The sequence below is a fragment of the Malaclemys terrapin genome, chromosome 1, assembly GCF_027887155.1.
Source record: "Malaclemys terrapin pileata isolate rMalTer1 chromosome 1, rMalTer1.hap1, whole genome shotgun sequence".
NCBI classification, from domain to species: Eukaryota; Metazoa; Chordata; order Testudines; family Emydidae; genus Malaclemys; species Malaclemys terrapin.
The window spans coordinates 2,495,695-2,509,726 of NC_071505.1; the positions used below are offsets into that span (position 1 = coordinate 2,495,695).

At 51.1% G+C, this 14,032-nt stretch overlaps 1 protein-coding gene across 1 annotated transcript in view; it reads right to left on the reverse strand.

Moving 5' to 3' along the window:
- Positions 1 to 13,828, reverse strand: part of SND1 (staphylococcal nuclease and tudor domain containing 1) — a 483,811-nt gene extending 469,983 nt beyond the window's left edge. The window contains exon 1 of the mRNA XM_054040282.1: positions 13,666 to 13,828. Within this exon, the coding sequence (XP_053896257.1) occupies positions 13,666 to 13,737 (72 nt within the window). The 5' untranslated portion in view covers positions 13,738 to 13,828. The remainder of the gene's footprint in view (positions 1 to 13,665) is intronic.
- Between the last annotated feature and the right edge of the window lie 204 nt (positions 13,829 to 14,032).

Here is a 14,032-nt window from a genome sequence, read left to right on the forward strand (position 1 = left end):
ACCACTCGGCAGACATGCTTGCCCTTCCCTAGGTGAAATCCACGCCAGGACCCAAGAACTCTCAGTTCAAACCAAGTATTCCAAGATGGAACAACTGACTTGTCTTTAGCAAGTCACCTCGACTTTGCAAACATGCAAGAGATTTTATGAGGGCCTGGGATGAATCAGCAGGCTGTTTCCAGATGTATCACCTGTCATTTATGCAAAAAAGGCAACAGGAAAAAGAAACCAACCACCAATCCTATCTGATCAGCGATGAATCGTTAGATTTGAGCTATAAAACAAGCCTCAAGCAACACTGTGCAGGATACAGAGTACATAGGAGACTAGTATCAGACAGTGCTTTAGCACATCAACCAGCAACTCCATGAGGGTAATTACTCAGGTCAGGTTACAGCTTCACCACTGTGGGCTGGACTAAACCCAGGTTCCTTCCAGCTCTACACCATACAGTGTCTGGGCACACAGTAAAGATCCAACCATATCCCCCACCTCCCACGCATATCAGGAATCTATGTCTACTTGTACTGACCAGAGATAGCTGGCCTCCAACAGCTACTACAGGGGTAGGCAACCTATGGCACGCGTGCCAAAGGCGGCACACGAGCTGATTTTCAGTGGCACTCACTGCCTGGGTCCTGGCCACTGGTTCGGGGGGCTCTGCATTTTAATTTAATTTTAAATGAAGCTTCTTAAACATTTTGAAACCTTATTTACTTTACATACAACAATAGTTTAGTTATATATTATAGACTTATAGAAAGAGACCTTCTAAAAACGTTAAAATGTATTACTGGCACGCGAAACCTTCAATTAGAATGAATAAATGAAGACTCGGCACACCACTTCTGAAAGGTCGCCGACCCAAGCTACTAACAGGGAAGGTGACCCCTGAGGAACTCATCTGGGATGCTGAGAAGTGTTAGAGATGGCAGCTCATCAACATGATGTAAGGCAATTCCTTCACAGTGAGCCCTTCCCCCCAGGTCCCTCACCTTAGTGGAAGACCTGCCCTGGACACCAGCCCTCTTCACCCCAGGCAGTTCCCTAGAGAGGAAGCCACAGGGAATGATTGCAAGAGGAGACCCATCAAGACTCAAGGGGCTGTCGCAGAGGGGAGAAAGCCCAAAGGTGACATGCAGGCTCAGACAAAGATGGAATGTGGCTGAATTCAATAGAGTTCCTTCCAGAGGTTCAGGGAACAGGAGTTTTCAGGCAGCAAAACAATATGGTAAAAGAGAAGCACAGGAGAAAGGTCAGAAAACATCCCTGCAGTTCAGAACAAGACACCAGCTCACTACAGCAACGGATCACAGCAATGCAGGAAGCTAGCCTAGTCACCCCCTCACCTTCCTCATCCTTTGATTAGCATTGTTAGGCTTCTGAGTTACCAATCAAGGTAAAGGGGCAGATCAGGTCCAGCTGTTTCAGGCTGTGGGCATCATCAGTTACACTCCAGTCACATTCATAAAGTTTTCACTGCAGCCAGAAGTGCTAGGGTTTTACGCTTTAAAAAAGAAAGCCGCTTCCAAGACAAGGTACGACAGCCTGTCTCCATCCAACTCAGCAGGGTGCTCTGCAAGCACTGGGGTTGCTCTGAGAGCAGGTCATTTTCTCAAGGAAGCATTGTTACCTGCACACTCTAGGGCATCCCAACTTTAACTAGGTTACACTTTGCGACCCTAGGAACAGGATAATTTAGGCACCCCAACCCTTGCCCAGTTTCTAGGGCTCTGGGCGAAAGGCACCTACCCTTACCCAGTTCTTAGGGCTCACGGCATAATCATCTGCAGGTTTGTGGGGCCTTTTACCCGTGAAAGCCTTACACAGTAATACCCTTAACCCCTATTTGTTAACAGTTACAAAAACAGAATACACAGGCTAAGCAAGCATACAATGTGCACCACTCCCCATAAGGCAGACAAGCTTTTCTTGGTGGCCAGTCAGGATTAGGTTGTCCGTGGCTCCAGTATTCTGCACCGCGTGGTTGGCATGGTGTTGAGGTCTGGCAGCTCTGATCTTGGGGCTGTGTCCTGGAGTTGGTTCCAAAGAACTTCCTTTTGGAGCCCAGTTTATATAGTGAAACTTGAGTCCTGCTTAGCTGTACCGTAACCAATCATTGTAAACTAAAGTACAGTATTTTTCACCAATCCTAGCCCATTATGAAATAATTCTTTAACCAATCAGACCCCAGCACCTTAACTGAATTAAATCTTGCAAGATTAGTTATGAAACAGACAAACAATCATAGAACCAGAGACCCTACAGATAAACAACAGAAGTGGGGACCATAAAGACAAAACAAAGTGGTTGTGAAATCCCCACTACAACTGTTGATATGTGGTTCCTTGCCAGACAGAATGCCATCAAACAAGAGTTCTCTCTAAACATCTTAAGCTCTGTTACTTTATCTGGTGGTGGTGGGTGCTGTTTGGAGAGGAGCGCCTCCTTAACAGCCCGATAGTACATTGTTTTGATATAATTTAGAGGGAATGTGAGGATGTGACACTACTTAGCTCATGACTGCTGTCTTTCCATCTGGCTGCTGTTTACTGCAGAAAAAGACCTCAGACCTTACAGCACAGTCCAGTGGGCTTGCAGTCAGGTGGATGTGAGTGCTGTTCCTAGCTGTGCCTGGACACTCACTCTGTTACCTGGGATAAGACTTCACTTCTGAGGCTCAGTTTCCCCATCTGCAAAGGGGACGACGTTGACTCTCCTTTGTAAAGTGCTTTGCGATCACTGTGAGACGTGGTAAGCATTATTACTGTGCATTTTTATTGGATTTGAGATTCCCATCACAAAAAATGCACAAAGCTGAGATCCTAGTCATCTTTGCCACAGCAGCCATCCATCTGCCTCCTTGTGTGTATAACTATCCAGCTCTCACTGCCCGTGCAGCGAGAGGATAAGATCTGCCTGCACCTGCGGTTCCAAGAAAGGAATATGCCATGTTGCCCCAGGGGTCAGCTAGTCTTTCACAGAGCCCAGCCTCCACTCCACATCATGTATGTTAATAGACACTTGGCACTGCTACTTTCCTCACATGGGGCACATCTGCCATACACCATGCAGGGACAGGATTGGGTGCTCTTGGAGAAGCATCTTCCCCCTCTTCTGCAAAGGCTGTGATGTGTGGGCTCCCACACAGCGTAGGATATACATGTCTGGGGCCTTTTTACGAGTGCTACACTCTCAAGAACATTGCTGGGAAAGGCAGAGACCCCACTACTCTCCCAGGCCTCAGGAGAGCAAACCTGAGTTGGGTGTGAGCACAGATTTCTACTGCTCACCTGCACAGACTGGCCCTGCCATCCCTAAGTGTAAAGGAGAAGCCAAGGAGGGGGCGTGAAGTTAGAGCTTTTCCTTGTGTTTCAATCCTGCACCTTCACCGTGTTCACACAGGGACTAGCCAGATATCTGTTCTCTTCAAGCCTCCCCTCCCCACTTCCCGAAACGCGGGGCAACCAGCTTCTCAATCCCATGTGCTCCACCCACAAAGGAACCTTATTGCTGACCTGCCGCCCCTCCCTTGGCAAGGCTGATCACTGGGCCATCCCCATTCTCCTTCAAGCCTCCCCATTCCCAACACATACCATTCACAGACCCCAAATCCGCAGTACAGGGACAAAGACCGAGACTTCTGCTTTATCTTCCAACTCAGTCCAGTTCCCCTTGCCACCTCTTGCACCCATGCAGTCTCCTTCAAAAATCTAGGACTCCTAGGGTAGCTTACTCTGCAGTGCTCCCTTATGCTCTGCTCTCAATCAGCCATTGCCATCAACCTGCCTGCAGTCTCTCAGATTACCTTTGCTTAGTCCCTCAAAACACACTTCTTTGCACCCTCTATTAGCTTCTTAACATCCTCATTCAACCACAGCACCCCACACACGGCAGAGTGTATCCCACACGTCCTGTATAGCTTCAGCCCACCCGCTGCTCTGCCAGCACCTTCCTCCTTCAGGAATTGGTTCTCAGGAAGCATGTCCTCAAACTCATTTTCTCAGTTTGTCCTGATTTAAAAAAACGAATGATGTGATTTCCATGGTGTTTCTCAGAGTAAGACCAGGTTCTCCACCATTAAAAGGCTAGGATCAGAGAGACCAAAGGGGGCAGACCACAGAACAGCCCAAGTAGAGGAGGGCATGAAACAGGTAGGCCAGGCAGCATCCCTGGAAACAGTGGCTTTAAGTAGGGATTTGGAGGCCAGAGGATGCTCAAAGAAGGAGACTGTCCCAAGGATAGGGCCCTGCGAAGTCAGGACCCTGACCCAGGCTACAGTACAATCAGTCTTTAGAAGTATAAAGCTACATGCCCATCATCCCAACACGTCAAACTGAGTGAATGGTGGTTCACAATTCCTCTGACAGCGAGTGGGACAGCAGCCCTACCTATAGCCCCCCCCAGCTGGGGGAACAGACCCTCAACTACCTCAGGTGTCTTGGGAATACTTACTATGCCCTCAGGATCAGACACCAGTGGCGAAAGGAGACATCCCGGGCTGTCTGCACAAGCCCATGCCTGCAAAAGAGGGAGCCCCTTCACCTATATCTGCTCCTTCCAATGATCTTCTAGGTTCTTGTCACTGCAATAGTGCTGCTGCCTTCTCTGGCTCGGTTCAGTAGCTAACTCTTACGTGCTCTATGATCCGTAGTGTTCAGCGCCAAAGATGCGAACAAGCCCTCGCACAGAACAGGGCTTACTAAGTGCTGTACCTACAGCTAATTCTGTCCCACCGGCAGCTCCTCACAGGGCTGTCTCTCCTGAGACTCCTGTTCCCTCCTCCTACAGCAACTGGCTAGCAGGCTGCATTACACCAGCATGGCCCATCCCAATATGCTCTAGTCAGGTACTCCCATGGCCCTCACCACCAGAATATCTGAGCCAGCAGTGTGCAGAGGGGGTTGCTATGTAGCATGTGCTCTCAGACCGGCTATTTCCCTATATGGGGGGGGCCTCCCAAGGGAAGATTCATATGATCAGTTTCATTCACTTGCCATCTACTTATTTCACCTGCTTCTCCCTCCTGCCCTGCCTTCAGCCCTCCTATGCCCCAGCTCCAATTCCTTTACCCTTCGCCAAGGGAGTCTGCACCCACCCAGGTAATACCACAGGACCACTGCACCTCTTCAAGCAAGCATCCACAGAACCAGCTTTCTGCCTATTAACTGTGGCAGAATGGACAGTGCCCATCCCCCCTCATTTTAGCACAGCAGGGAGGAAAGTTCCCATGCTAACAGCTGGGGTCTCAACTGGAAACAGTTCTCCAGAAGGAAATTAAATTTAAGCAGCTACTGCTTAAGAACTGGTCTAACAGGGTGAAAAATCTGATTACGGGATCCAAGGGACTGGCAATGTGGAGACAGCAGCCAGTGCCCATTCTACTCAGTGCCTACAATGGGACAGTAACGGCAACCCACCACAGCTAGCACACAAAAACATGACCACAGTGACTGCAGGGGTGGGAAGGTGATGATCCAGCTTGATCTAAGCAGGATGGAAATGAGAGCACTGGGTGACAGGACATGTAGGTCTAACTCATGGGCAGCGCTCAAACCATTTCCAGCCTAGAACTCTTCCGATTAAGCTTGCTCCATTGTCATCGAGTGAAGTTTGGGATTCCCGATGGTTAAAGGCAGCAATGGGGCTTCAAAACCCTAGTGCAGCTGGTAGCTGCAGCCCGTGACCAACCGCAAGCTACTTTGAGCTTGAATCAACTACCAACTCCCACACGTTAAAATGAGCTGCCATTTGGCCTAGGGCTGTAGCATGGACTGCATTTAGCATGTATGTAATTATCCAGCCAGCTGGGAGAGCCAGGGACCTAAGCCACAGAAAGGAACAGCCATTGCAGTGCACTTAGGGCAAAAAGACCTTGCTGGACACATTTAAGCTTCTCTTCCCCTTTGTGCAGGGCTCGGAGGCCCTTTCTCAGCTCCCCAAACTCCGCAGGCTTCCCCACATCAGTAGGAAGATGCACGCAAAAGGTGCAAAAACAAAATTAAGAGCTTCTTGTTCTTGACTTCAAGGCCCTTCATGTTTCTGACTCTCCTTAGTGGACCATGTTTATCATCCTTATCCCCCACACTGCAATGCTAGCCTTGACGACTCATCTGTCCACCTCTTCCATACCAATGTGTTTTCTGTGCCATCCACTATGCATGGGACACCCTCTAGACCCACTATTGCTGTGAAGTTGGGACAGGACAACAGGGGATGGATCAGTCGATAAATTGCTGTGTTCTGTTTACTCCCCCTGAGGCACCTGGCACTGGCTATTGTTGGAAGACAGGACACTGGGCTAGATGAACCATTGGTCAGACCCAATGTGGCCGTTCATAAATTCTTATGAAGTCTGCAAGAAATTACCGAGGGAGTAATTTCAAAGTAGGAGGGCAGATTACGCAGTCCCCCAAAAGCAGCCTCACCAAAGGCTCTTAAGCAAAGTAAGCTGTCATGGGATAAGGAAGGTCCTCCCACGGATCAGTATTTTGTTAAAATATAGGAAACAAAGGGCATGAATAAATGGTCAGTTTTCAGAATGGAGAGAGGCAAACAGTGAGGTTCCCGAAAGAGCTATACTGGGACCAGTGCTGTTCAACATATTCATAAATGTTCTGGAGAAAGGGGTACACTGTGAGGTGGCAAAATTTGCAGATAATACAATTCTACTCAAGATAGTTAAGTCCAAAGCAATCTCACAGAACTGGATGATTGGGCAATAAACCAGCAGATGAAATTCAATGCTGATAAATGCAAAGTAATGCATATTGGAAAACATAATTGGAAGTATTTCTTCACACAACACACAGGCAACCTGTGGAACTCTTTACCAGGGAATGTTGTGAAGGCCCAAACTAACTGGGTTCACAAAAAGAACTGGATAAATTCATAAAAGAAAGGTCCATTAACCAAGATTGTCAGGGATCCAACCCCGTGCACTGAGTGTCCCTAAGCCTCTGACTGTCCCTAAGCCTCTGACTGTCAGAAGCTGGGACTGAACAACAGGGGGTGGAGCATTCGATAATTGCCCAGTTCTGTTCATTCCCTCTGAAGCACCTGGCATTGCCCACTGTCAGAAGACAGAATACTGGGCTAGATGGACCATTGGTCTGATGTTCTTAAGGAGTGGCTACCCAGGAAATGGTGCCGTACACACCCTGTTCCCACTTGATGAGCAAGGTGCAAGGCAACGGGTGGGTGAACAAAATACACAGCATCACCCCATCAAATCACCTAGGATGGACGCATTTAACTCCCCAGCCTCGCACCCATTTGTCTCCCACAAGGGCCTGGCTCTCACCCTTCCCAGTAGTTCACCCCATAGGAGAGGTCCTCCCCTACACAGGTAGCAGCATGCAGAGCTGCTGGATTCAGGACTTCTGGGGTCTATTTCCAGTTCCACCCACTTGCTGCCCAACCTTAAACAGGTCCACAGCACCTCAGAGGGCAGGGTCATGAGGCTTGTGTGTAAAGTGCCTTGAGAGTACCTGGTGGAAGACACTACAGGGGTATGAAGTATGGGCTCATCACCAAAGGGAAGCTTCTAACCAGACCAGGGAAAAGTCCTTCCCCAGTTGCCACCGGGTAATCTTACATCTAGACTGCATTTGCCAGAGGCAAATTCCTTCGCTGCAAGGAAGTTTGACACTGCAGCAGATTTACACCGTAGCATGAACAGGGAAGTGATTAATTGATTTTTAGAATGAGAACAGGAGCAAAACTTAACTGGCTTTGCTTCAAACCAGTGCCATTCTTCGGCAGCCGTCGCACAGCCTGCAACGACTTCACTTTACTCTTCCCATTGCACTGCCAGGAGTACAGGGGAGGTCAGTTTTACCATTTTACAAGCTATCAATGCATTCCAGGGTGCACAGTTGCCATGAAAGTCATTCAGGTGGCTTGAAGCCCTGGGTCTCACCCCTCAGCTCCTAGATCACAAAGTTATACCCTCACATCAGGGAACGTGGGTTACTTAGAGATAAAAATTTCAATAAAATCAGTGCATAAGCTGCCAAAAGTGCTCCCCAGATTTCTCTCTATTCCTCAAAGTGAAGTTCCCAGCTCAAACATGAATTCCCTGAAGCAAAGATTCTGAACAGCAGCAATCGGCCAGAGAGAAAAGCCTATGGCTGCAAGAGTTGCTGGTGAAATCTCTCTGGGATACTTATCTGACCCCCGCATCACTGATGACCCATGCCTTCCACCTCCTGACGTGCCCGGACCCGACGGTAAGGAGCATCGCACAGGAAGCAGTACGGGCCGTGGTCAGGAAATGCACCACCAGGGCCCCCTCCAAGCAGGGCATCGCCACTTACCTCAGCGGCTCCCTGGAGGCTGAGTTTGGGAGAGAGGGGGAGACCTATCCTCTCTCTGGTCCCACGCCCGCAACGCCTCGAGACACCTGGGTAAGAGGATCGACTGCTGCTGGAAGTGGTGTGAGGAGTGCCGGGAGCTGGGAATACTGGTACCACGCTTAAAGAGCCAGGACCGCCAGAGCTATGCTGGAAAGGACCCTGAAGGACACCATCCGCTGCCACTATGCCGAGAACCTCAAGCGGAAGCCAGACCAGGGCAAGGTGTTCGAGGTGTCCAGCAAGTGGGACGCCAGCAACCACTTCCTCCCCAGGGGCAGCTTCACCAGATTCGCCGACTGGCAGTTCGTCCACAGGGCCCGACTCAACGGAGCCATCCGCCACGGCAACCAAGACAAGCGCTGCAGGAAGTGCAGCTATGCAAACGAGACCCTGTCCCACATCCTGTATGGATGCAAACAGCATTCCAGAGCCTGGCAGCACCACCACAATGCCATCCAGAACAGGCTGGTGAAAGCCATCCCGCCATCCCTGGGGAAGATCACCCTCGACTCCGCCATCCCCGGGACAGACAGCAGATTGCAACCCGACATCGTCGTGACGGACGCAGAAGAAGGTGGTCCTCATCGTAGTCGTCATGGTGCCTTTTGAAAACCGGTCACCGGGCCTCCATGAGGCCCGAGCACCGAAGGCATCGAAGTACACCCCGCTGGCCGAGACCCTGAGAGCCCAGGGCTACGAGGTCCAGATACATGCCCTGATCGTGGGAGCCCTTGGCTCGTGGGACCCCCACAACGAGCCGGTTCTGAGAGCGTGCGGAGTCGGTCGACGCTATGCCCGGCTCATGAGACAGCTCATGGTGTCCAACACCATCAGATGGTCCAGAGACATTTATACGGAACACATCACAGGACACCGTCAATACCACATTGAGTAACCGAGACCGGCGACCAGGGAAATAACCCACTTCCTTCCCTGACGGACCCAGGGACATACCCCACCCATGTACTTATCCGCTACACCGATACTGACTTGGATTCCTTATTCATTCCATGGGTGGCGTACCCGAGCCCACTTATCCACTGACTTTAAAAACCCTTGCATCCCAATCTGGGTCTATGCAGGTTATGCGATATGTATGTATCTTTTCATCCTTGGAAAGGATACCTGTAACCCCCCATAACCCAAGCCTGACCCCAGATGTACAGTACCTTGCCTCTTAACTCGTGTATATTTCATTTTAAACATTAACTTTAATAATTTTAAATCTGAGCATTGCAATCTTTGATGCAGTTATCCTCCACCCTCCTGTGAAGTAAAGCAATACTAGTATCCCCACTGGACATCTATGGAACAGAGAGTAAGTGATTTGCCCAGGGGCATAGAGGAAGTCTGCAGCAAAGCAGATATTGAACCCAGATCTCCCACAGCCCAAACTAGCAAACCACTAGACCGTATCCATCTAAATATACATACACACACAGAGTTTTTACTCCCCTAAAGGCTGTTTAGCAAGCACGACAGAAAATGCTTTGCATAATTGCAATTTGAAGAAAACTTCCAACTCAGCTGAGAAACAGCAGTTTAGCAAACTAAATCTAACTGAAAATTAAGCCAAATTCCCATAAAACTCCATCTGTAGCTCATGCTCACACCCTGCTATTCTGCAACACTGTTTTAAAAAAGCATATCCCAGTCTCACTTGCTCTCCAAAGGAAGTGGCAGAAGAAACAAGGTTTGTACTTCTGACGACTCTATTCACTTGTGCACAAAGCTGAGACATTTCAAATTGAACATTCAATAATGCACCGAGTTTTTCACAAGTGTTCAGCACACCCCAGTTAACACCCCCACAATCAGAGTCATGCCCTGAGATACACAGAAAGTTGAAGAACTTTGTTTATAGGATTTGCTGCAGTGGCTCAGGAGCCCAGGCCAAAGTTTTCACACCTGGAAGCCTAAAGTTAGGGAACTTAAACCTGCCCCAAGGGACCTAAACAAAAATGACCTGATTTCCAACACGCAGGACACCTACAGTGCCCATTAACTTCCATGAGACATATATAGTTGTTCAGTACTCCTAAAAAACAAGGTATTTTTAATGAAGGCCAAGCCATGGATTACAAGCCTAACTTTAGACATGAACCAGCCTCAAATAGCGACCCAAGTCTGCTACTCCACAAGGCAACAAAAACCTGAGTACACCCAACTGTACCATTCTGCAGATGGAAGAGTGCCTTCCTGACTCCTCCACACAATCAGTTTGTACCCTGAAGCAGGACGTTTGATTTCCCCTTTAATCACAGGTTGCAAAGCTACAATTGTAAGGTCATAAAATTATCCCGTTACTGCGTGCCTCTCGATAACCTCCTGAGGCGATGGATGCCACAAGGATGATTATGCTGCATAAAGTAGCATTTATTTCTACTGGGTCTAAATTCACTGCCCTTCAATTTCTATCAAGTGACCTCCTGCAAACAGTGCTGCTGGCAGAAGCAGCCGGCCCCAGAGTGAAATTTAGAGAGTTTTAGTCTCTCATGCCCTGAGAGGGAAACTGCTGCAGAGGCTTCTTTAGCCTGCTCAAGCACCTTATCTTGGGGGAAAGGAACAGAAGATAACAGGAAAAGGACAAAACATCCAAAGAAGAAATGCTGGAAGGAAATAAAAGCACATGCTTCGATTTGGGGCGGAGACTAGATGAGTGTTTCCTCTGCCTGCTAATCTAGCAGGGAAAGTAAGTAACAGCATCAGTAGCCTTCCTCCCAACCTTCCAACGCCTGAATCCCTACTCTGTGGGAGAGTCAATACAGCTAAAGAACTGTTCTTAATACAGACTTGCCCCCAATCCACACCTAGTTTGGGAATGGTGCATCTTTTACTCTGCTTGCACAGCACATTCCCTCCTCACTGAACTCTTGCCATCAATCACCAACTGTATTTCATATACTCTGTATATTACAGTAGGACTAGAGGCCTCAGTGCACTGGTTGCTCTATAAACCCCATTTTAAATTAGGGACCTGTTTGTTTTCCACACAAACTACTCAGCTGATTTTTGTGAAAACTTATGCAGCTGTCCATCTTGGGGCAGAAACAGCCTGAAAAATCTCAGCCCAAAGGGGAGTACAGAGGGTCTAACCTCAGACCTAGGGCCAACCCTAAATCCCACGGCACTCCCACTGGCAGAGGAACCAGGAAGTCTGATGCTCAATTTCCCTGGGATCTCTAGCAGCTGCCTAGCAACTCAAAGCTGGTTAAAACTCTAGTTACATTTTTTACCTACTATGCACATCCCCTCTGGGGAGCTCCTGAAAGAGCTAAACCAGGAGCAAGCCTTTCCAGTTTCAGCCCAACGGGGCACATTCGAAGCTCTGAAAAGTCAGTGGATTAAGCCCTCTGGTGGTAAAAAGCCCACATGAGCTGTAGTGAGTGAAATGAGGGTCCCTTCTTGGAGGAAGACAAGGGGGCAACAACTTCTGAACCACTCTGCAAGCAGAGATGTGACCCCCACCCCCAGAGCATCCCCCTGCGCTGCTGCCTTGGCTAGAAGACTGTTCCCTTCAGAGCATAGCATGGCACAGGTCAGGGCCAATGCCCAGATTCCACTAAGATTCTGTTTCAGAGTAACAGCCGTGTTAGTCTGTATCCGCAAAAAGAAGAACAGGAGGACTTGTGGCACCTTAGAGACTAACAAATTTATTAGAGCATAACCTTTCGTGGACTACAGCCCACTTCTTATGCATCCGAAGAAGTGGGCTGTAGTCCACGAAAGCTTATGCTCTAATAAATTTGTTAGTCTCTAAGGTGCCACAAGTACTCCTGTTCTTTTTAAGATTCTGTTCCGCACTATAGCTGAAACAGTACTTGCGCCACCTGCCCAGACCCAGCACTGCTTCCCTTCCCAGCCCAGCGTGAACAGGCTTTTTTCTGAACACATTTAAAGTTGTGATAAGGACAAACTACAAGAGAGTGAGGTAGGACCACTGTAAAAACTCCCTGCCTCCACGGCCCCCGGACCTGCTAGTAACAGTGACTTTAGGACAGTTGCTAGCACCTTGACTGTTAACAGGGCCTGTAATGAAACAACCCACTAGCCCCAGCTCCCCCCACACACCCCAGTCCAACCAGAAAAACAAGTATCAGTTTCCACCAACCCCCTCATTCATCCCCCCCAAAAAATAACTGAGCTATGTGTCTTGTGCCCGCTCCTCTCCCACAGAGCAGGTTCCCATCTGAAAACCCTAGCCTCCCCACAGGCTCCCAGCAGTCCAGGTAACGGCAAAGGATTAGACTTTGTGGTAGCTTCCAGAGCAGGGCTTGCTGCAAACACTGTCTGGGCCAATACAGCTGGAGGTGTGTGCAATACACCAACCCCAAGCTAGGTCTCTCCCACCCCCTCCAGCACACAGATCAATTCCAAAACAGAAAACACACTGCATGCCCGCCTCCCTAACTCTCTCAGCCCCCCAGACAAACAATGCAGACACCCCCACACCAAGCTGCATGTGTCCACGTCCCTCCCGCACCATCCTACACCCTGTTCGTGGCTCACCCCAAGCAGTCTCCCTCCAGACTCATGTAGGAGCGAGTTTTTCATACAGCTACTGAAAACTTTGCGAAGCCAAGGGAAAGCCGGCCCTGGACATCAGGGCCTGCCAAGCCACCAGGGTAAAGTACATACCCACCAATGCTCTGGTCCAGGCCCCTCCCTGCAGGCAGAGAGCATGCCCTCCCCAGCCCCAGGATGAACACATGTCCACCCACCTGACCAGAGCAATCCCTGAGCAGGTCTCCAGCCCTCGGGGGAGGGCAGAGAGCATGCCCCAGCCCCCAACCCCGGCGAGACTGGAGGACATGGCCAACCCCTCCCACGTCGGAAGGCCTGCAGGGAAGGCACCGCAGCGGAGTTTCGGGCCCAACCCGACACCAGGCAGGACGCTGCCAGCCCTCGCCTGGCCCCCGCTTCCCTTGCCACCTCCAGCCGCGGGGCAGCGCGCCAGGCCCGGCCCCCCGCAGCACATGGCCGGGGCCGGCAGGTGACAGCCCCGGCAGGGAATGGGGGCGGCGTCCGCCGCAGCGCCCGGCACCGGGCAGCCCCCAGCCCTGCCCGCGGGGAGTGGCGGGGGCTCCGCTCGGGCGCGGGGCGGACAGGGGGGCACACCGGGGACCCGCGGGGGAAGCACCGGCGGGGGGGTTGCAAAGGCGCCGGGGCAGCGCCGGGAGAGCCCGGGGGACCTGCGGCACCGACACGGGCCCGGGCGCCAGGGCGGGAGCGCGGGGTCTCGGTCCCGGGAGCGCCCGGCCGGGGGAGCGGGAGGTCCCGGGGGCCCGGGCCCGGGCCCGGCTCTCACCATCTTGACGATGCCGCGCTGCAGCGCGAGGGGCGCGGCGGAGCCGCTCTGGCCGGGGGCGGCGGAGGCCATGGCGAGCCGGGCCGGGCCGGGCGGACGCGCTGAGGTGAGGGGAGCGCGGAGCGGACGCAACCGACTCCGCCGGCGGTAACGTGGGGGGGAGGGGCGCTCAACGCCGCCGATATTTATCCCTCCCGCCACCCCGCGCAGGCGCACTGAGCCCGGGACTCCCTAGGCCGGCCAATCAGCGACCCGTCCGCCAGGCCCCGCCCCTTCCAGCCAGACCAATCGGCGCGCGGGGTCTCAACATGGGTCCGATAGACCGTATTCACAATGACGTCACCGGGGTGAGGGCGGGGCTTCCGGG